Genomic DNA, 22,328 nt, shown 5'->3' on the forward strand with positions numbered 1-22,328 from the left:
CATGTGAGGGGGAACCCATGTCACTTCAGGCTGTGCCTGGCACCGTGGGCGTAGGCCCAGCCACCAGGCGCTCGTCATCGCGCCCTACTACGGGTCTGGCTCCAGAGTGGGGCACCGGTGACCTGCGTCCGGGCGAGGGAATGTGTTGTTCAATAATGTTTTTCATCATAAGAGGTCTACTGAGTCATGCTTTGTCTGGTCACTCATCTCAGGCCAGTTTGCCATGGGTGACCTTACCAGGGGCACAAGGCCCCAGACAACATGGCTCCAAGGATCATTGGGACACACAAACCCCACCAACATGGCGTTGTCAACTTGGGAGTTTTGTGAATGTCGACTTTTTATGCAGATATAAGCCGCACCCTTGATTCAATCATTTTTTTTGTCCGACAAAAGCAACTTATATGCGAGTAAATACGGTAGAACTTAATTTAAAAAAATATGGGAAATTAAAGTTGGTTTTTCGTTATTAAATGACCAAAAATATTGACTGTCCCTTTCAACAGTTAAATGTTGAAATCACAGATATATTTCCTATTTAAAAAAAACCTGAAATGTTAAATTTTAAAAATGTAATGTAATGAGTTTGATTTATTTAACTGTCCCATATTAAATAAATCACTCATTACCACATATTAATGAGCATATTCATATTAAAAAATCAATGTCAATTCATGAAATTATAATGGTTTCTTTTATTTAAAAAAAATCAGGATTTCAATAGTATTTTTTTCTTACATGAGCAATGTTTGTCTCTATAAATGTCACTTAAATGAACTTTTTTTTTTTTAGTCCATGTGAGCAATATTTTTGTTTTTCGGCCTTTATTTGGATTCCTGTCTACATAGTATAAAACAGCGTACCAATAAACTAGCCAGGCCAAATGATTTTGTATGTTTTAATTGAAATTTTGTAAATGCAACAATATACAATTGACAACACCTAAACTAGCCAACTTTTAAATTTATACTCTTCCCTTTATGTGTAGAATTTCATCACATATATCACATGACGTATCCGAAAGTTTGAGGGCGTTTGGGGAGTTTTTAAGGTGGAAAGTAATGGTGGAGCGAGAGCAAAGTTGTGGTTTCCTCCGAAATTATCGGTCAGGAAGATAGATAACAAGATCGCTCGTTTGCATTTCACACCTTTTCTAGCTGCTGTTGCTTCAGAAATGACGCTAATGCATTGCATCATGCCTGAAACAAGACAACATCCATTAATAGGAACTAGACTACTGCCATAAAATCCAGGTGACTATTCAGCCTGGCTGCGATCCACGTCCAACATGTCGTCCAGGAACTGCTGGGCGGCCACATCAGAAGGGCGGGTCACCTGCTGGGTGCCCATGGTGCTGGCCACCACTTGCACCTCGGCGTTGCCCTCCACGATGCTCCGCACTGCCAACAGGTGGCGGCGCTGCCTCTCGTGCACTGAAAAAGCCAGGGAAGCAAACCACAATGAGGAACACCGAGTTGGCAACTGGTTGTTTCATTGGGTGAGTGTTGGATGAATTGACGCATTTCCCACAATTCACTTCAGAGGGAGACTTAACTGAAAGAGCTTATAAGTTGTTAGTTCAGTCAGGCAAACAGGTCACTTTTTTCAACACCCTTTTAAATGTCACATATGTTTCGATTCATTTGACCGCTCCATGCAACATAATTGGAAACAAATCCACATCATTCTACAGCATTTCACTTCACGCCACGTTCATCATTCACATAACAGCCTACATTGTGGAATACAATTCCTTATTCCACAGCACATTAATCCATGTCTTTCTACAAATCGGCACGTTTTCAGCAAAATACATACACCATTCACTCAGATTCCACATCACACATTATTATTCAACATTTTCCACATTAGTTAACATTAAAAAAATACCCAATTTTTTTCAAGACAAACAGCTCGTCATTCCACATCCTGCAATTTAATTCCATATCATTAAACAATGTTCCCTACTATTCATTCAACCAACCTAATTTCAAATCATAAATTAGTGCACTTGTTCAACATTTTTCCCAGATTGTGCAATAGAAATATTATAATTGGCTGTGTCACAACAACCACTAGCCATGTTCCAAGATTCTCTCTCACATACCTGGCAACCTTGGCTAAATGTTCCACCTTATTAATGATGGCAATTCCCCTTGAGCGAGAAAACCCGTGCAAATGCAACGCAGTACGTATTTACAAATACCCACAGACAAGCTCATTCATTCATTCATTTTCTGAACCGCTTCATCCTTACTATTAAAGTCCAAAATGTACTACAAAGTGGACGGATTTCTGACACGGACAGGTCAAAGGGGAATGCGCATGCACATACCTATGTCCTGTCCACCTCGGCTAAATGCTCCCATTATTAATGATTGCAAATCGCCTTATTAAGCGATTAAAAACCGTCCAAATGCAACACGACACATTTTCACAAACACAGGCCACACAAAATTCTAAAATGTACTACAAAGTAGACGTCTTTTTGACGCCGTCGAATCATAGGGAAATGCTCGTGCGCATATCATGCTTCGACTCGGATACATTTTGTATGCTTGTTCTGGAACCAATTAATTTTGTAAGTAAAGGCACACTGTATATAAATATACATGTTGGCTCTATCCCTGGTCAATAACATTCATCTGTCAATCAACACTTCCATATCACTCCACAGCTGTTTACAATACAGACGCTCCCCTACTTACGAACATTCAACTTACGAACAACGGTACATACGAACATGTCTGCAAATTGCGTTTAACTCCAAAAATGTTCGCAAGTCCAATTTTGTATTTCGCGCCTTTTTCGGAGTAGTACTTCTTTCCGCCGCTAATACCGACGCCTGGCGCTGTGAGAGCTCAGCTCACCCAGCATCTACCTTCTTCTTCGTTGCAATGCGGAAGTGCGTGAATGTATCCAGTGTGCAAAGAACCTTTTTCATTTGTATCATTAAATATCTCATGCATCCAATATTGAATATGGTTGGTAAAAAGCTAAAGGCTTCTATTGAGGGAGTTGCAAGGAAGAGGCAAGCCATTTCATTTGAAACGAGTGGCAATAATAACGAAGCTTAATGCGCGTGAGAGTGGTGAGCGTTTCACGGGCATTGAATCGTTCGACCGTCAGTACCATTTATAAACAGAAAGATCGAGCAGCAGGACCCAAATATTGAACGTTGCACAAAGTTTGCAAATCAATTGAATGATGCCATACAGTGCTACCGCATTATTTATGATGAAAAAAAGAAGAAAACTGTGCAATCGTCATTAGATCGCTTCTTTTGGCCAGTTTCTAATACATAAATCTCTCTCTCTCTCTACAGTACTGTACATATTCTCTCCATTTTATTAAATGTTTTTTTTTTCAGTACAAACCAATGCGTGTTACTTATACAAGCCTTAAACATACAAATGCACTTATATAAACCTTCAATATACTTATATCGGCCTTAAACATAAATTATAATACAAAATATAGCACTGAATCAACTTACAAACAAATTCAACTTATGAACAATCGCTCGGAACCAATTGCGTTCGTAAGTAGGGGAGCGTCTGTATATGTTTTGACGAAAGTTTGGCGACACTCTTTTTCCTTGTCGACGATAATGTCAAATATTTATTCATCTTATTAGACGTGCTTCATAACTGAGCAAAGAATACCCCGAGATTTGGTACAAACGTAAAGCTGGCATGCAAAATGACTTGAATGGCTGGACATCGTAAGGCTTTTTCTTTAAAAAAAAGTGGTCTATGTAAAGTAAAGCTTTTATTTGTTTAAAAAATAAATACTATGTATATATAGTCAGGCTTTTTTCTTTAAAAATGACCATGTATATTAAGGGTTTTTATTAAAAAATGACCATGTATAGTAAGGCTTTTTTTATTTAAAAAAAACGACCATGTACAGTAAAGCGTTTTTCTTAAAAGACGACATAGTATAGTAAGGCTTTTTTTCTTTAAAAAATGACATAGTATTGTAAGGCTTTTTTCTTAAAAAAAAACGACATAGTATTGTAAGGCTTTTTTTCGTAAAAAACGACATAGTATAGTAAGGCTTTTTTCTTAAAAAACAACATAGTATAGGCTTTTTTCTTTAAAGACGACATAGTATAGTAAGGCTTATTTTCTTTAAAAACGACACAGTATAGTAAGGCTTTTTTTCTTAAAAAAATGACATAGTATTGTAAGGCTTTTTTCTTAAAAAAAACGACATAGTATTGTAAGGCTTTTTTTCGTAAAAAACGACATAGTATAGTAAGGCTTTTTTCTTAAAAAACAACATAGTATAGGCTTTTTTCTTTAAAGACGACATAGTATAGTAAGGCTTATTTTCTTTAAAAACGACACAGTATAGTAAGGCTTTTTTTTCTTTAAAAACGACATAGTATAGTAAGGCTTTTTATTTACAAAAAAGACCATGTATAGTAAGGCTTTTTTCTTAAAAAATGACCATGTATACTAAGGCTTTTTTGTTTAAAAAAGACCATGTGTAGTAAGGCTTTTTTTCTTAAAAAACGACATAGTATAGTAAGGCTTTTTTTCGTAAAAAACGACATAGTATAGTAAGGCTTTTTTCTTAAAAAACAACATAGTATAGGCTTTTTTCTTTAAAGACGACATAGTATAGTAAGGCTTATTTTCTTTAAAAACGACACAGTATAGTAAGGCTTTTTTTTCTTTAAAAACGACATAGTATAGTAAGGCTTTTTATTTACAAAAAATACCTTGTATAGTAAGGCTTTTTTCTTAAAAAATGACCATGTATACTAAGGCTTTTTTGTTTAAAAAAGACCATGTATAGTAAGGCTTTTTTTCTTAAAAAACGACATAGTATAGTAAGGCTTTTTTTCCTAAAAAAACGACATAGTATAGTATGGCTTTTTCCCCTAAAAAAACGAAATGGTATAGCATGGCTTTTTTTCTTGGAAAAACGACATAGTAGAGGAAGGCTTTTTCCCTAAAAAACGACATAGTATAGTATGGCTTTTCCCCCTAAAAAACGACATAGTATAGTATGGCTTTTTTCCTTTAAAAAACGACATAGTATAGTATGGCTTTTTTTCTTAAAAAACGACATAGTATAGTAAGGCTTTTTTTCTTAAAAAATGACATAGTATAGTAAGGCTTTTTTCTTTAAAAAATGACATAGCAAGTAAGGCTAAGAGAATCGGTGAATAAATCTGACTTCTGATTCTTCACCTTCTAGTTGTTGCTGTGGTCCACTGGCAAAATCATTGGGTCAGAACATGAGGTGGTAATCAGGAGTGAGTTCAATTCCACTCTTTGCAATTCTCAAATTGTTTATTGAGGTAATGAAAAGGATAAATATAACTTCCAATCACATCATTTCAGAAGACACTGTGGTCCAGTGGCAAGAACAATGGGTTGAAATTGAAGTTGGACACAAGTTCAAATCTGGAGTGAGTTCAAGTCCTTGCTTTGCAAATCTCAAATTGTTTATTGAGGTGATGAAAATGATAAATATAACTTCCAATCATTTCATTTCAGAAGTCACTGTGGTCCAGTGGCAAAGACAATGGGTCAGACAGACCTCAAGTTAGTGGATTTGACTGCCATGTGGGAGATGGGGTTCTAATCCCGCTCTCGTTTGACTAATCACTACACTAGTAGTTCAGTAAATGGGTAATCCTTTTTTCATTCAAATAAAGACTTAGTCATTTTTTTCAGCAAAACAATATTTCCGGTCAGCCTTCGGCTGACCGGAAGACAGTTGGGAGGGGGGGTTCCTGGTGGTGTTCGACAGTCGGCCTTCGGCCGACTGCCGACACCATACAGTCGTTGACTGGCGACACCGGGACGTGAACCCTCGACACCCACGCCGCAGGCAGGTGACTTACCCACTACACCACGAGGCGGCCCGCCTATACATGATTGGAAGTTATATTTATCCTTTTCATTACCTAAATAAACAATTTGAGAATTGCAAAGAGTGGAATTGAACTCGAGTCCACCTGAAGTTCTGACCCATTGTCTTTGCCACTGGACCACAGTGACTTCTGAAATGATGTGATTGGAAATTATATCTATCCTTTTCATTACCTCAATAAACAATTTGAGAATTGCAAAGAGTGGATTTGAACTCGAGTCCACCTGAAGTTCTGACCCATTGTCTTTGCCACTGGACCACAGTGACTTCTGAAAGTTTCAGTTTCTAATACATAAATCTCTCTCAATCTCTCTCTCAATCTCTCTCTCTCTCTCTCTCTCTCTCTCAATCTCTCTCTCAATCTCTCTCTCTCAATCTCTCTCTCAATCTCTCTCTCAATCTCTCTCTCAATCTCTCTCTCTCAATCTCTCTCTCTCAATCTCTCAATCTCTCTCTCAATCTCTCTCTCTCTCTAGTACTGTACATATTCTCTCCATTTTATTATTTTTTTTTTTTTTCAGTACAAACCAATGCGTGTTACTTATACAAGCCTTAAACATACAAATGCACTTATATAAACCTTCAATATACTTATATCAGCCTTAAGCATAAATTATAATACAAAATATAGCACTGAATCAACTTACAAACAAATTCAACTTATGAACAATCGCTCGGAACCAATTGTGTTCGTAAGTAGGGGAGCGTCTGTACGCGCAATTTCTACAGAAACGTTATTCTTTCGTTAGTGTATGCTGTACATTTTGTGACATAATCCTAATATAAACTAACCTCTCTGCCGGACAGTATTCTTCTCCACTTCAGGAATGAGGAATCCGTAGACCAACTCGGAAACGATCTCCTCCGACTGAAGATTGTTGCGGCTGCTCGAGTGATTCAAAGACGCAATGAATCTCGTGCATTCATATTTTGCGAACAGACATTTTTCAAAACTAATCCATCACCTCTCCTCGATGGCGTAGGCAATGTCATTGACCTCTTTGGCCACCCTGCGGATCTCCTCTCGTGCCTGCTGGTCTGCTGTGATCTCCATGGTGTCCAGGATAATGTCCTCAAAGTACAAGTCCACCGTCTCCTGGTGGACTTTGACCACCTAGTACAGAAACGCACGTGACGCCACTCGTCTCGGTGACTGGGTTTTTACGGCGTACTTCTCTGAAGATCTGGTCATCCTCGAGGCGGTGACGTTCTTCGGCCTGCCTCTTCCCGCTCTCCTCAGCCTCGCGCCTCAGACGCTCCCGTTCCGCCAGCAGCGTGAAGGCGTGGATGCGGCGCTCTTCCTGCAGGCGGATCAGCTCCTTGGACAGCGTGTCGAACACATACTCTAGCTCGGCGCCGATGGCGCCGGCGTGTTGGGCCTCCTCGCGGGACCTCTGCCACGGAAGGAAAGACACGTTATTAAGTCGAAGAGCCTTGTTAACTTGATTCGCTGCCATTAAATAGTGAAAGGTGAAACAAAGTTGGTCTAAAAGCAAGATTTTTCATTGACCAAATATGGTACCTTGGTCAAAATCACATTTAGTCATTATCCATACCGTCGCAGGGGGTGCAGGAGCTTAAGCTCTTGGTCAACCATAACAATCCCACAACAATGGGTACAGGTATTATATTTTACTGTATGCATGGTTTTAATAGGCGTTACAAATGTGTTACTTTGAAGGGAAAATCTTAAGAGAAATCATTGCACATGGTATTTCTGAGATACTGAATGAACCAAAAGCACAGTATTAGGGTCAATATCATAAAAAAGTTAATATCCCCTGTCTTTGTAAATAAAAAATATCAAATTATTCAATTGGAAAAAAAGTCTATCTTGATGAGAACCTGATGCATTTTAATGACAGAAATTACAATTGTCTTACAAGAAGTTTAAGATGTGGCAGCTATATTGCTTCTAATGTCAAAATATCTCAATTCTTTTGATGGTTCATATTACAGCAAAAGTTGTCACTATCGAACACGAAATAAAACAATATTAAAAAAAAAAATCAGTGTCATTTTGTTTTATTTCAAAATCAGGGCCACTCGCGTGTGGCCAGTCAGAGCACGTTTAACTAGGTAAGAGGGTGGCGCCCTAAGGTAAGATAGCGACGAGCCTGGGCGAGCAGTGACAGGCACAAGTTATTTTTTTCATGTTTTATGCAAGATACGTTTTTTTTCCTTAAATTTCATTCGTAGACGTCCAAATAAATTTTGTTTAGCGTTTTATCTGTTTATCTTTTCTTTAATTTGAGATATATGACCGCATCGGCCGCATTGTCTTGCGTCATGGTGTTTCGTCTTTGTCTCCTTGCAGTTTCATGCATGTTGTCGTTTTATGCGCATATAAGCCCGACCCTCGTTTAAGTCATTTTTTTGTCCGACTTATGCGGCTTATATGCGAGTAAATACGGTAGTTTTTGAATTCTTATGAAAATATCCTTGTCCATTTTAATTATTTTGTTGGTTTGTTTTCTTCTGATCTCATGTTTGGATTGTGGGTGCCCCTAAATAAAACAACCAATTTGACACGCAGCCCCACTGAAACATGAACATTCAAAGCCCCCCATTCCAATTAAAATTGATTTGACGTCGATCGCTCTCAGTGGCAGCAAATGAGTTAACTTCTAGACAGTGACCATACCTGTAGTTGTAGCTCGTCTCTCTCTCGTTTGAGGGCCATGACCATCTCTTTGTCGGCTTTCTGCATCTGCTGCTCCTCCGCTCGCAAGGCGTGCGCCATCCTCAGTTCCTTGATCAAGTCCAAGTGGTTCTCTTTGCCGGTGAATATCTGTACGTACAAGATTGTTGAGCACGAAAGCCCAAGGGTGAAGCAAACGTGACGGTTTGGATGCATTACCACCTGAGTTTGGATGGTGCGTCCCCTCAGGAGTTTCTGTAGATGAATGACTGCTAGCTCCTTCTCCTCCTCGCCCTAGGACACGAATAGTTGTGAGAAAAGTCTTAAGTTGGTCTGCCATGATAGGCAATAATCAAACATGAATATCCACAACTATTTTGATAGTTGAATCATTGACTATTGACCGCAAAGTGGTCCAAATCCTCTTTTTTGAGCCTCCTAAACTCATTGGCTGCTATTGACAAACACAAACTCATTTCAATTCACAGCAGATGTGTTGGAGTAATCATTATTATAAATGTGTTTGCAATGCTTATTTAGGAATAGAAAGCCTTATTATAAACATGCTTACTATATTAATCAATATATTTGCTTATTAGGAATAGTAATGCTCATCCTAAATGTGTAACAATATTAAACAATATATATCTGTGTTGAACGCTGTGCTTTTATGTTAGAGTTATTGGCATTAATAAAAGCCATTTTAATGCATGCCTTGCTAAAGTAAGGACTGTGGTTCACATCAAGAGGACAGGGAATGGCCATGGGCATGGAGAGGTCTCACAACAATTGCTCTTGGGAACTGAGCACTGTTTTCGGCTTCGGAAGATGGTCTCACAACAAGCGCTCTTGGGAACCTTGGACTGTTTTGGGAAGCACCTCTTCACTGAAGGGTTCGCATCGAAACTCGCTTGGGAAGATTCGACAGGACCTACAATTGTTTTGATAACTGTACAAAATTGTTGAGACTCTACGAATGTTTAGACTTCTGTGGGGCATGGCGTTAAAATCTTATGAATAAATTAGCGAAACGGACTTCGAGTTGTTAGAATAATCTTGACCAGACGAGCGGGAGGATGTATTCTCTTCTTGCAAGAATTAAATGGTGATGTGACTACAGATGCCTTTTTTATTGAAAGCTGAATTTGGAAATACCTAAGGATAAACCTAACAAGATGGATGATTGGACGCCACATGACTGGACGGCTGTCATTTTCAACGGCACAAAAGAGTTCAAAAAAAGTTTGAAAATTGAAAACTAAGGGAATAACACTAAGTCTTCATTTAGTTTTTATTTTCCTAATTTAAAAAAAATAACGTTTATATATAAAATCTATAGTCATATGTTGCTCTAAAAACATGTAATGTCAGTCTTCATTTAGTTTTATTTTCCTAATAAAAAAAAAATCTATACATCTAATCTATAGATCAAAATTCTGTAGTCCTATGTTGCTTTAAAAAACATGTATTGTTAGTTTTTAAAAAAAATCAGGTTAATTGAAACGCCAAGTACAGTGGTACCTCGACATACGAGCAATTTGAGATACAAGTAAAATTTCGGGCAAATATTTATCTTGAGATACGAGACATTTTGATTTACGAGCAGACAGCGGACACGAGAGGCTGCTCATAAGAACATCATGGGCACCGTCTCTCTCCCCGCAACTACCTCGTGTAATGTCTCTGTGGTCGCAACTCCCTCGTGTAATGTCTCTACGAGCACTGGGCGGAGCGTTGCATTTTTTCAGTGTTTTTTTTCCCCGTTAGTCAGTGCGAATGGCGTATATACTACTTCTCGTTGGCAAGTGGTCCTGCGTTATCCTATTGTGAGGACATTTGTGTGAATCATTTTCTGAATATTTTGAAGGGAATACAAAAGCAAACGACCCTCGATAGGTTCCTTTTAGCTGCATCTGAAAGTCAGGTTGGAGGCGGGGCAAATAGAGCCGGGAGAAGAAAGGTATCAAAATTTAAAACAAAATTAGACTTAAGTTTAGTGTAAGGTTAGATTAAATTTATTTTTGAGTGTGTCTGCATCGTAATCCAAGTTCATTTAAATTTGTTTATGTTATGTTACGAGAGCGGTGCCGTGCAAAAAGTCTCCCCCTCTCTCTTTACCCTCTGCGAAATCCGTCTAATTTTAGTTCTATTGAACACATTTGAGTATACTATTAAACCACTAGTTATTTGTTACTTTGTTAATAGATGGCGAATTTTTTCCAATCCAATATCCTGTTTTGGGTGTTTTTTCAGAGGGTTGGAACGAATTAATTTGTTTTTAGTTCATTTCTATGGGAAACGTTCATTTGAGTTACGAGAAAAATCGACATACGAGCTCAGTCCCGGAACGAATTAAGCTTGTATCTCGAGGTACCACTGTACTGCTTTTTTCCCCAGCGTGGAGTAATACAACAAAGATGTGATTTATAATTGGTCAACTAATTTCAAAATTAATTTTTCAACTAACAAAATAATTATCCTAATAATAAATGATGAATGTGTCAGAAGAGAAGAACTAACCTTTGGAGGTTCCTCAACAGTGGGAGTGATAGGACGTAGGGTAGGCTTTTCCTTCTTGACGAGATATTTACCAATCTCATCTTTCAGGTTCTATGTGGTAAAAATGATAATCAGTGATTATGTGGAAGGTATTTGGTTCCTATATTATAAGCTATGCATATATTTGCTAACCTTGTACTTCTCCAACAGAATGTTTCTTCTGTTATCAGGCTGATCAATGCTGCTCTTGTTCCTGATAGGTTTGGCTTTGGACAACGTTTTCAGCTGCTTGAGATATGCAATCTTGGGTCTCTGTACTCCATTCAGCAAGCCTGACAATGACAATCATATTTAGCTTGTGTCAACTATCTATCCTGAAATGTTTTTGATTTGGTACTTAGTAATTTACCGTGTTTTTCAGACTAATAATATACAACCCCTACTTACGAATGCCTCTCGGTACGAAATTTTCAGGTTACGAAATCCATCTGAATGTACGCTTTTGAAGCACAAGTAAGCATTATTCGTAAGTAGAGGTACGATTGCATTTTCCTCTCCATTTCCATCTTCTAACAAAGTGATTTTTTTGTTTTTATTTCGCTCCGTGGCCTGGCGCATCAAAATAATGAGGATGCGTTCAAAGTTTCTAACTAAGAGGGAGCAACCGGTCCTCGAGGGCCGCTGTGGGTGAAATTTTTGTTCCATCCGATCCAACGCAGATAGTTTAACCAATGAGTTTTATTCTAAAACCAGCAGCACCTGCCGGCAATAAACTGATTCAACTTTTAAGACGCCAGATTGGTGAAAATGTATCCTCTTCTTCGGTTGAAATGAAAACCTGCACCCATTGCGGCATTTGAGGCCCGATTTGGACACCCATGACTTAGGACGAGTGTTACAGTTGGACAATACGCTTGAGTTCCTGTGAGGATCCCTGTACACTGGTGTGCATTCCTTCACTCCAAATGCACCCTTTAGTGAATTAGCTGTACAGGCTCCGTTTAAGCAAATGTCCTCCCTGGGCTTCTGTGGTTTTTCTTCGGGTAGTCCAGTTTCTTCCCACATCCCAAAGACATGCATGGTAGGCTGGTTGCACTCTAAATTGCCCCTAGGTATGAAAATGAGTGTGGGTAGTTGTCTTATTCAAGTAGTTTCTAATATGGATTCAAAAATGTTGACAGTAAATAGAAATCAAATGTTTGGACGAAGATTCCATCTTGCCACTTGATGGTGGGTTCCATTCCCACTAGGTGGCGGTGTTATTGTGAGCGGTTGTGCGTTTCATTGTGCCCTGCGATTGGCTGGCAACTAATTCGGGGTGTCCCCCGCCTGCTGCCCGTGGTTAGCTGGGATAGGCTCCAACACCCCCCGTGACCATTCGAGGATAAGTGGTATGGAAGACGAATGACTGATTTCAGATTTGAATACTCACCATCGTAAGTCACCACTTTGTAGCTATCCTGACTGTACTTTTTCTTGCCGATGTAGTCTTCGCCACACCCTCGCGCGGCGCACGTCAAAGACTTGTACACGGTGTAGTCTTTACAAGTACCCAGCTTCTTGATGTTCTCCTCCATGTGCCTCCGCTTGGTCTCCAGCTTCCTCATGGCTTAAGAACACATTGGATTGGCTGCCAAGTGCACGCCTTTTCTGGCAGAAAGGCGGTGGTCTCACATCTTGTGTGCTCCTTGTCCACCTTGTGCAGTTTGTTCTCCTTCTCCTTTAGAAGCTTGGCGTAGATGTGGTTGAGTCTGTCTTTGGTCGCGGCTACCTGGGCTTGATCCTTCTCAAGCAGCATCTCTCGTAGCAAGGCCAGCCGAGCGTGCTGCAGTCTAAATGGGGTGAGTACAATTTAATAAAGCTCCTGATGTTTATAAAAGGATATACTTTTAAGAGTTATTTTGTTCTAGCATCAATGACGGTAGCCTGTCAGTCCAATTTGAGGATTTTCAGGTATAAAAATAAATTATACAATAGAAACGACGACTTTTAGGTGAGAAAGATATAAAAAGAGGAAAAACACCTTTTAGATGAATTTAAATAAAATCTTTTTAACATGAATTAGTATAACCCTAAAATATAAACAGACTATAAATGGAAAGCTTCTAATGATTCTAAAACGTTTTGATGAATGAAAAAAATATTTAAGAATTAACAAAATTGTTCTTTTTTTACTTAATCGCAATTATTACATAAATATAATGACCCAATATACCCCCAGTGTTTCCTTTTTTACTTTTTAAATAATAACAACATTTACTTGTTCTTCAAACATTAAGGCAATAATGAGAAAGTTATTTAATTCAAATTAATAAGAGGAAATTTAAATGTATAAAAAAAGCAGTTACAGCATTTACTGTATTTTCTGGACAATATATATTGTATACATTATCATTATATTTTTCAGCCTATGCATATACTAAAAAAATTAAATATTAAATTATCAGGTGCCTACTTAACCTGTTGTTTTCCATTTCACTATTTTTGCTTTAAAGTATGTTTCTTCTTGGTTTCTCATCAAATAAAAAAATGCCCTCCCTTGAATGCGACTTATACTCCAGATGTGTCTTATATCTATTTTTTTCCTCTTCATTGTCCATTTTTTTGTTTGGTGTGAAAAATGACTTATTTGGTATTTTTTTAATAGTAAAAATAGATCTAAAAAATGCATTTACTTATTTAATTCTTTAATCAATACAAAAGGCATTAAGGATTTACTTTGGAATTAGAACATTTTTTTCAAATGAATATAAACATTTGTTTTTAAAAGAAACAATAAGATTTACTTGCGTTTTTCTAATTATTTAGAGTTATTTTTTTAAAGAAAACAAAAGTTAATTTCAAAATTTTAGAAAAAAGTATATAGTGATAAAAAAAACATTTACTTCTGTATTTTCCCTTCTCTGAAGGCCCACTCTCTTGCCTCCATTTCCTCCATCATCCGCCTCCTTTTGCGCACAAGCTCGGGATCGTTGAGGGCAGGCAGCCGATCCTCCCACGCCCTTCGTGCGCGGGACCGTTGGATCATTTCCACTTCTTCGACACTCGCGGGCAGACCTCGCTCTGGCGGGACGGAGTTAGCGGTAGACATCCAATCCAATGGAACGGCAACATCCATACCTACCCCAAGTGAAAGACGCCACGACCAACAGCTCTGAAGGGGACGTCCCAGCATGTAGCACGTAGTCGGGGGAGTACGGGTCTGTCTGTGCTTCGCTCTCCCTGTAGTCTGTCTGCACTGCCACGGTGAAGTGGGTAGGGATGTCCGCAGCGGTGTTGTTCCTGGTGGCGGCTTCAGTCTCTTCTCTGATGACCATGAACCAAATTCAAAATTTGAATTAAAATGTAAACAGACCAAGATTGTGTTGAACTTACTGAGAACCTTCCCGATTCACATCTAAGGGAATTTGTTGCACACATGGAGGGAGAGGCCTGCAAGAAAAGTATTATTTATATTCCTTTTGTGACAATTTAGCACTGTTATAATAGACCATAGTTGTCAAAAGTCCTCACTTTTTGCCTTCTTCATTTAAACCTGGGTATAAGATAATTTTTGGTCATTGAAAAAAAAAAAAAAGAACGCTATAAAGACATGGCGTCCATGTACGCGGACATCATATTTTGGGTCATGAAGACCACAATATGAAGATGTTTTAAAAATATGATTTAAACGACATGCTAAAACTTTTATACCTTAACCCTTTAAAGGGCAGGTGGCTATTTTTGGAAATAAAAAATAATAACATCACTCCACAAAGACTTGGCATCCACATATGGGGAACCCCATTTGGGTCATGTTTTGTGGCCATCGTTCAGCGCTAGACGACCAATCCTGTCAAAATAGAGTGGACGTCTAGTTCTGTCAATGGCAGCCACGAGTTAAATGAATGCCCAATAAAAGGTTATGTAATAACAAACAACAAATAGACTACCTTTTTGTGTATTTTATCCTAAATGTGATTACATCTAGCTAGTGCAATGTATATATATATATTCAGGTGTGCTTGAGAGTTTGAAATTTATGGTATTTTTTACGGCTTTCCTCAAACTCAGCCAAATACAAACCTTTTAAAAAACTTCCAGCGATCGGCTCCACTGGGCTGACACCCGTCCCTTATTTTCATCAATGGCTGAACACTTGGAATAAACCTGGAAGAAGATCATCGCAAGAAGGTCACACCAGCATTTAATGGTGGAATCCAATGTTGTGGTGGGATTGCGTTACCCCACAAGTTGCTGCAGAGCCCGCTGACGCTGCTCCGCATTGCCACGCCAGCGACGGTCCACTGAGAGCTGCACCGGATTGGACGGGTCCGGTAGAAAGGTGACACGATCGTTGCTGAACATTGTTTCAAACTCCGGAATGTTTTTCTGCTCGTGTCATAAAATGCAGTTTAGAATAAATGGAGAATCAAAACAACACTTATCTGTCAGGTATATGTTGCTTTGGGTTTAGTTTTTTTTTTTTTTTTTTACATTCCTGGCTTTTTTCCTTTGTAACTTGCCCTTGTGATTACCCATTGATTTCACCAGTTGTTTGACAGAAGGCGAGGTACTACATCCTCAACTAGTTGCTAACCAATGAAACAAACACCCATTTGCCTATGGGCAACTTTGGAGTAGACCTGGGCGATATGACAAAAATTGTTATAAAATTATCAGTCGATATCGATAATTATCACTATCACATCATTTTTGCTTCGCATTTGAAACTTCAAACATCTGTAAATAAGTAAACAAATGAATTTCCTCCTTATTCAAATATGAAAGTAATTATGTCACCTTAGTTTATGAGGAAAGAGAATATGAAATATGAGTATTCTTGTTGTTCTGTTGTGCAATAAGATAAGACAAGGCCTTCCTTACACGATGAAAAGTAAAGAATAAAACCTGCAGAAATTTTGAGGTGTCTTTATTTTTTATAAATTTGCTCTCAAACCAAAAGTTGCTGTGCAATATGAAATAAATAAAATAATCATCTTAGTCTGGAACGAGCGTTCATCTCGCAACAGCGCCCCCGTTCTCTGTGGTGGTCGGGTGGTGTAATTGCAGTTTAAAATTATCAAATATTTACTGAAAGTTTTCAATATCATCGTTGGTAAAAACTATTTCACGATGATTATCTTTAGCATTTTATCGCCCAGCTCTACTTTGGAGGGAACTTTGATGTTCTTTACTACAAATATTTGGTTTCTTTTGTCAATACTCTTGTCCACCCTGTTTATTTTGTGGCTTTGTAGCCCTTTAATCTGAACAATTAACACATCTCTTCACCCGTTTCTGGTCCTCTGATTTAATCTGGCGCAATTTTTAATCATGTGATTGGATCGGGGACACTCCTGTTACAGTTTGTTAAATAACAATAAATAAATAAATGATTTGCAATATATTTTACGAATGAGTTCTATTTTATTTTTTTAAATCATTGCCCAATTCATTTAACTGCCTGTAAATTTGAATGTTTTAGTGCCATTCATGGTGTTAGATCTACGAGTCAAATAGGATTGGACATCTAGTGCTGACAATGGCAGCCAATGCATTCAATGAGTGCCTTACAATAAGGTAATTTAATAGGAAAATAATATTCACGCAGGAACTTTCAATTCGGGGACACGATGAAATCGCTGCCTCCCCAAACAAAGGAAATTATGTGGAACTTCTTTCTCTCATTGCTGAGAAAAACACAGATTTACATTACCACCTGTCCACTAATAAAGTATTTAGTGGCACGTCGGGCAAAATACAAAACGACCTGATCACTGCTATTGCTGAAGTGATGGAGGAAGAGATCAGAAGCGAAATAATTGTGTACAGTTAAAAAGGATTTTTGGTGAGTAAAATATGACTATATTCCTAAATAATATTTCAATTGTGGGCCAAGTTCTGATATCTGAAAAGCTCCAGTGTTTGTATTTAAGCTCCAGTGTTTGTATTTAAGCTCCAGTGTTTGCATTTAATCACTAAATGCTGCTAGAAAGTGGATTGTTGCCGTTTCGCGTATGGACGTATATGGACGTATCGACGTTCATCGCTGTCTTTTTCCCGGGGAAATGATACTCCGGGCCCGGTTCTGATGTCTAAAAAGCTCCAGTATTTGTATTTAATCAATAAATGCTGTTTTCGGCTGGATTTTACCCCATTTTCAGGCAATGTTTGCCGGTACGCCATTGACGTTCATAGCTGTCTTTTCCCGGGAAAATCACCCCCGGCCCGGTTGTAATGTCTGAAAAGCTCCAGTATTTGTATTTAATCATTAAATGCTGCTAGGAAGTGGATTTTACCCGTTGAAGGCGCTACGAGAAAATGCACGGACCGCCACTGATCCTCAGTATAGTCGCGGGGGTGCTGGAGCCTATCCCAGCTGACCTCGGCCAGAGGGGGAGACACCCTGAATCGGTGGCCGGCCGATCACAGGGCATGAGGAGACGGACAACCATGCACATTCAGACAGATACCTAGGGGCAATTTAGTGTCCAATCAGCCAACATGCATGTTTTTGGGAATGTAGCAGGAAACCGGAGTACCCGGCGAAAACCCACGCAGGCCTGGGGAGATCATACAAACTCCACACAGGTGGACCGACCTGGATTTGAACCCAGAAGCCCAGGGCTGTGAGAAAAAATAAATAAGGAAATAAATGAATAATTTTAGAAAAGTATAATAATAATAAAATAGATTTCTACTACTATACTAGGCTTTGTTAACGTAACAAAGGGACAAGTCAATCAAGTGTGGCTGTAGTTCAACAGGTGTACACCCAATGAGGTACAATTACTTACGGCAGGCTCCTTAAAACTCTTAAAACTGGTCCTGACATGGTCGACCTCTGAAGAAACGTAGTATACCGGCTCTGCGGGACAATAAAACACATATTTCTCCAAGCTACATTGGTTATTTAATTTTGCTAGATAACCAAACAAATGTTCCCACTCACCGTACAAGTAGTCATAAAGACGCTCCCGTTTGGCGACATAAGGATCAACCACCTTGGGGATTGTGCGCGTAATAGATGTCATTTTCAAATAATATATCTATATATTTTTTAAAACTGAATCTGGCACCGAGTGTTGAAGACAGCGTTAATGAAAAGACTCGAACAGCAGAAGAATAACACTTGACCATCGAGCACGTTCTCTACGACGTCACCGCCGAGCAGGAAACCGTAATTTCACGAGTTAAACCGCGATTTATTTTTAGACAGGCGCTGCTTTGTTGTGTCATGGAAATAATTAAAAAAGATACTGCGCACCGACGGATCCTCGTAATGCCACACAGGAGTTTGCGTCGATTGGTTACCATGGAGATGGTAAATAAAAAAGTGATTGGCATGCATTTGGCATCTTTCAACTGCAGTTTTCCGTAATATATATAATAATAATAATAATAAATATATATATATATATATATAGATATATAGATATATATATTTATTTATTTATTTATGTATTTATTTATTTATTAATTAATTTATTAATTTATTTATTTATAATATATCTGTTTGGTTTGAAGTCTGAAATGTGGCGAAAAGTTGAAAATTTTGAGGGGGCCGAATACTTTCGCAAGGCACTGTATATATATATATATATATATATATATATATATATATATATATATATATATATATATATATATATATATATATATATATATATATATATATGTATATATATATAACTACGTAAGTAAAAATTGGTACAAATGGAAATTAGAAAATAAGCGAGAAGTCCATCAAAACCTATATTTTTTTCTGTAAGCTTTTATCTTAGCCGAAATTCAATTTTGACACCAATAGGATGTCAGTCTTATCTGAGTAACACAGCTCGCACGCACACACTCATTCATGCCAATGTTGCATTGTGTTCTTCTGTTCTGTAGTCATATTTATCTCAACGTGTAAAGCTCCTTTTTTAGCCCTGCGGAAATGAAGCTGACTTAACAAAACGATATGATGTGACGCCTGGCAAAACTGGAACGCCAGCTCACAGTCAGCTGAAGTTATGTGGATGCCATAGAATTAGGAAGACATGAGGGCCTAATAATAGATGCTGCTGTTGATTTTTGCTGACATGAAAAGTCCTTTTCAACACAGTTCGCCTCCTTCTAGCTGCATATGAGGCTCCTACGTGTCTGCCCTGATTTATTTTCCATAGCAAACATGACATGATACAGACTAAGTATGAATCACCCGCACCATCAAAGGAAACTTCTCATAACAAGTGCTAGGTCACATTTAGTGCAAGGCGTTTCATGATTTCATCACACTGCGTAACTGGAAAACATGAAAGTAGATGAGAATTTGTGTATATATCCGGCCGGGCTCGATTCCTGCTGGTGGCGGTATGTATGATTGTGAGCGCAAATAGTCATTTGTCTCTATGTGTGCCCTGTGGCTGACTGATGACCAATCGAGGGTCCTTTCGTCCGAAGCAGCTGGAATAGGCTCCATCAACCCGCAGGAACCCTTGCGAGGAGATGTCGTATGGAAGAATGGATGAATACTATACGTATTATATAATTACATGAAGAAATACAATAATCGATTGGTAAAATTGAAATTAAAATGAATAAACAGAAATACAGTCTGGTTATGGATGCAGATGCCACTTTAGTTTACAAAATCTTCCATCACAAAGGTCCTCCTCATTGCAAGATTTTGTACAAAAAAATTCCAAGAGATCAACAAGGGCTGGCTCTAGAGGTGACTGTGTAGTTCAAAGTGGCGGCCCGGGGGCCAAATCTGGCCCGCCGCTTCATTTTGTGTGGCCCGGGAAAATAAATCATGAGTGCCGACTTTCTGTTTTAGGATCAAATTAAAATGAAGAGTATAGATGTATATTAAATTTCCTGATTTCCCCCCTTTTAAATCAATAATTGTAATTTTTTAATCATTTTTTTCTGTGTTTTTAGTTCAAAAATCATTTTGTAAAATTTAAAAATATATAAAAAAGCTAAAATAAACATTGTTTTAGATCTATAAAAACTGACTATTCAGGGCTTTTAATTCAGTTCTTTTAATCCATTTATATTAAAAAAATCTAAATATTATATCTAAAATCAAGGCTCTGAACCTCTTCGCCAATCATCTTAAAGCCTGGCTGTTAGACGAACAAAATTGCCATCACAATGCTGAATAAAACTGCTACTTGTTTGTGTGTGTGTGTCATCGTTTATCTTCAACCTACACAAGGGACTAAATATGGAAATTATCCCTTAGCTGAAATCTTACATATTTACAAATGTATGTTCATTAACATGAATATGAATATGTTCATTATTATGTGCTGTCCCTTTATTAAATAAATCAAACTCAAACTCAAACCCCCAAAACACTTTAGAGTTACAATCCCTGCCAACCCTCCCAGGTCTAACAGATTGAACGTCTAATCACCAGCTGTAGCATCCAAATATACATTCATATAGAAAGCTGAGTAGAGAAAAAAAATGTGTAATAAGCACTACTGTGATGATCACATGGCAGAGATCTCTGTGGAGGAGGAAGCAGGGAGGGATTAGCAAACATAACCACAGACCATAAATGTGTTACTGCGCTGAGGTCTCCACTTTGGCCAAGATGTTTTAAAGTGGTGCTTTGCGCTCAAGATGAGGGATCCCATCGGGGGTCTGGCTGTTATTTTAACTTTGCTTTGCCAAGTGTGGACTCAGGACTCAGGTCTGTCATGCAGCTGCACTATATCCACTAATGAAACAGCTTTCATTATAAACATTCATTTTTTAATACCATAAGTAATAATGCTTCTTTTAGATATAACCGGAGTCTGCTATGTGTTCATTAAACATAAGCTTTTTAAAAAGGTTGTCATATTTGTAATTAATATGTTTGTTTGGTTAAAGATGTATTTTGGTATCTTAATGTTTAAGGATTTTTTTTCCCCAAACTATAGAAAAGTATTCATGCAAAACAAGGAATAGTAGTTTATGTTGTTTATTCGCTAAGATTGAGTGTTTATTAAAAATCATGAAAAATATATACTAAATGCAATAAATTAAGTTGGAATTTAAAAACACAAATGTTTTTCATAATTTCTTGTCATACTTTCAGAGATGTATAAATAATATACCAATTAGATCTAAAAGGTTACACAATTTATATATTTTTTCTTACATCATATTTTATTTTTATTTTTTTGTATTTTCACATGAACAGAGAAGTACTGTATAATGTATCTATTTAATTGGCATTTAAATTTTTCCATGCTTTTTGGTAGATATTTATGCTAATTCAAAAATGAACTGTTAGTAAAAAGAAGGACCATTTTTTAATTTAACTATTTCAGTGACATTGATGTTATTAGACATCAAGTCGTCCTTCTGCTGTGGCTTGAAATGAGCTCATCCATATTAAAGATCCAATCCATTTCAAGTGAGTGGATGGCAGCAAACAAACTATCGTTTATTCGCTGCCCTCTTCAAATGGATTGGACGTCTATTGCTGTCAATAGCAGCCAGAGTTAATTAATGGTGTTTATATTGGTTAGAAAGGTGATAAATTGGTAATGAGCACTGTGGGTAACGATAGAGTATTGTTATGAGTCACAATCTTGACAGGAAATGGAAAGGAAGAGCGAACAAAGTGTGGGTGATGCAAGGTGTTCCAGTGAAAAAGCTGTTTTCTCTTTCAAAATGAGTGTTTTTTTACAAACTATGTTTTTCCATAACTTTAGCTACCATCCAACAAGATTTTCAAAAGGTTTCTCCTGAGTTCAACCCTATTGATTTCTTCTTCCTCTTGGCAGTGCTGGAGTTATTTTTCAACAAGGGTAGTAAAGTGGATCTCAACTGCAGTCACACCACCAAGTTGGTCTACGTCATCTGGAAAATTAAGTTGGAGGGACAGGAAGAGTGTTGCGTGGGAATCAGCCTGAATAACGGTTATCAGTCCAACACATGCCAAGTTGGCATGACCCTGAAAAACGCTTCGGAGTCTCGCTACTACCTGAGCATCCCGGAATTTTCTGAGCGCTACGTGGGCTTGTACAAGTCTGAAATGGCTTTCGATGGAGGAATGCACACCTGTAACATCAGCGTGTCCATCACAGGTAACATAGAGAAGAATCCACGAGGATGTTGGGAATTTGAATAAGTTTTGGGGGGAAAGTCATCTTTCAACAACGCGCAGGGAGCTCTAAAATTCTCGCTTAATTCTTTTTCTTGGGCTAATAAGTAAAATTGTTACTCCCTTATTTGCAGACCAATCAGATTTGAAGTCCCACTTTCATGGTTTGTTCCACACTAATTCGACAGAATCTTGTCAAAGAGTATTATAAAACAAATGTTT

At 38.0% G+C, this 22,328-nt stretch overlaps 2 protein-coding genes across 2 annotated transcripts in view; one reads left to right on the plus strand and one right to left on the minus strand.

Moving 5' to 3' along the window:
• Positions 1-884: 884 nt before the first annotated feature.
• On the minus strand, positions 885-18,192 carry cfap91 (cilia and flagella associated protein 91). The gene is made up of 17 exons (XM_077617550.1): positions 17,967-18,192; positions 17,812-17,882; positions 15,258-15,403; positions 15,098-15,181; positions 14,408-14,464; positions 14,157-14,338; positions 13,918-14,095; positions 12,707-12,864; positions 12,465-12,641; positions 11,225-11,364; positions 11,054-11,143; positions 8,756-8,827; positions 8,537-8,683; positions 7,065-7,286; positions 6,858-7,006; positions 6,685-6,776; positions 885-1,433 (listed from the first exon to the last, which is right to left on the minus strand). The coding sequence occupies exons 1-17, from the start codon at positions 18,046-18,048 to the stop codon at positions 1,258-1,260; spliced, it is 2,223 nt and encodes a 740-aa protein (XP_077473676.1). The 5' UTR covers positions 18,049-18,192; the 3' UTR covers positions 885-1,257.
• A 2,382-nt stretch (positions 18,193-20,574) lies between these two features.
• The window catches only part of LOC144087136 (cell surface glycoprotein CD200 receptor 1), a 5,415-nt gene continuing 3,661 nt past the window's right edge, over positions 20,575-22,328 (plus strand). Inside the window, exons 1-2 of the mRNA XM_077617467.1 lie at positions 20,575-20,702; positions 21,787-22,089. Of these exons, the coding sequence (XP_077473593.1) occupies positions 20,633-20,702; positions 21,787-22,089 (373 nt within the window). The 5' untranslated portion in view covers positions 20,575-20,632. The remainder of the gene's footprint in view (positions 20,703-21,786; positions 22,090-22,328) is intronic.

The sequence above is a fragment of the Stigmatopora argus genome, chromosome 13 (genome assembly GCF_051989625.1).
Source record: "Stigmatopora argus isolate UIUO_Sarg chromosome 13, RoL_Sarg_1.0, whole genome shotgun sequence".
Classification (NCBI taxonomy): Eukaryota; Metazoa; Chordata; class Actinopteri; order Syngnathiformes; family Syngnathidae; genus Stigmatopora; species Stigmatopora argus.

What these genes read in the sequence shown, in the direction of transcription:
- cfap91 (XM_077617550.1), bottom strand. Translation starts at nt 18,048, where the DNA reads ATGACATCTATTACGCGCACAATCCCCAAGGTGGTTGATCCTTATGTC. An exon ending in CGCTGGAAGTTTTTTAAAAG is followed by an intron (nt 14,465 to 15,097) that starts GTTTGTATTTGG and finishes CTTTTCTTGCAG; the next exon opens with GCCTCTCCCTCCATGTGTGC. An exon ending in CAAAGTGGTGACTTACGATG is followed by an intron (nt 11,365 to 12,464) that starts GTGAGTATTCAA and finishes TGTCATTGTCAG; the next exon opens with GCTTGCTGAATGGAGTACAG.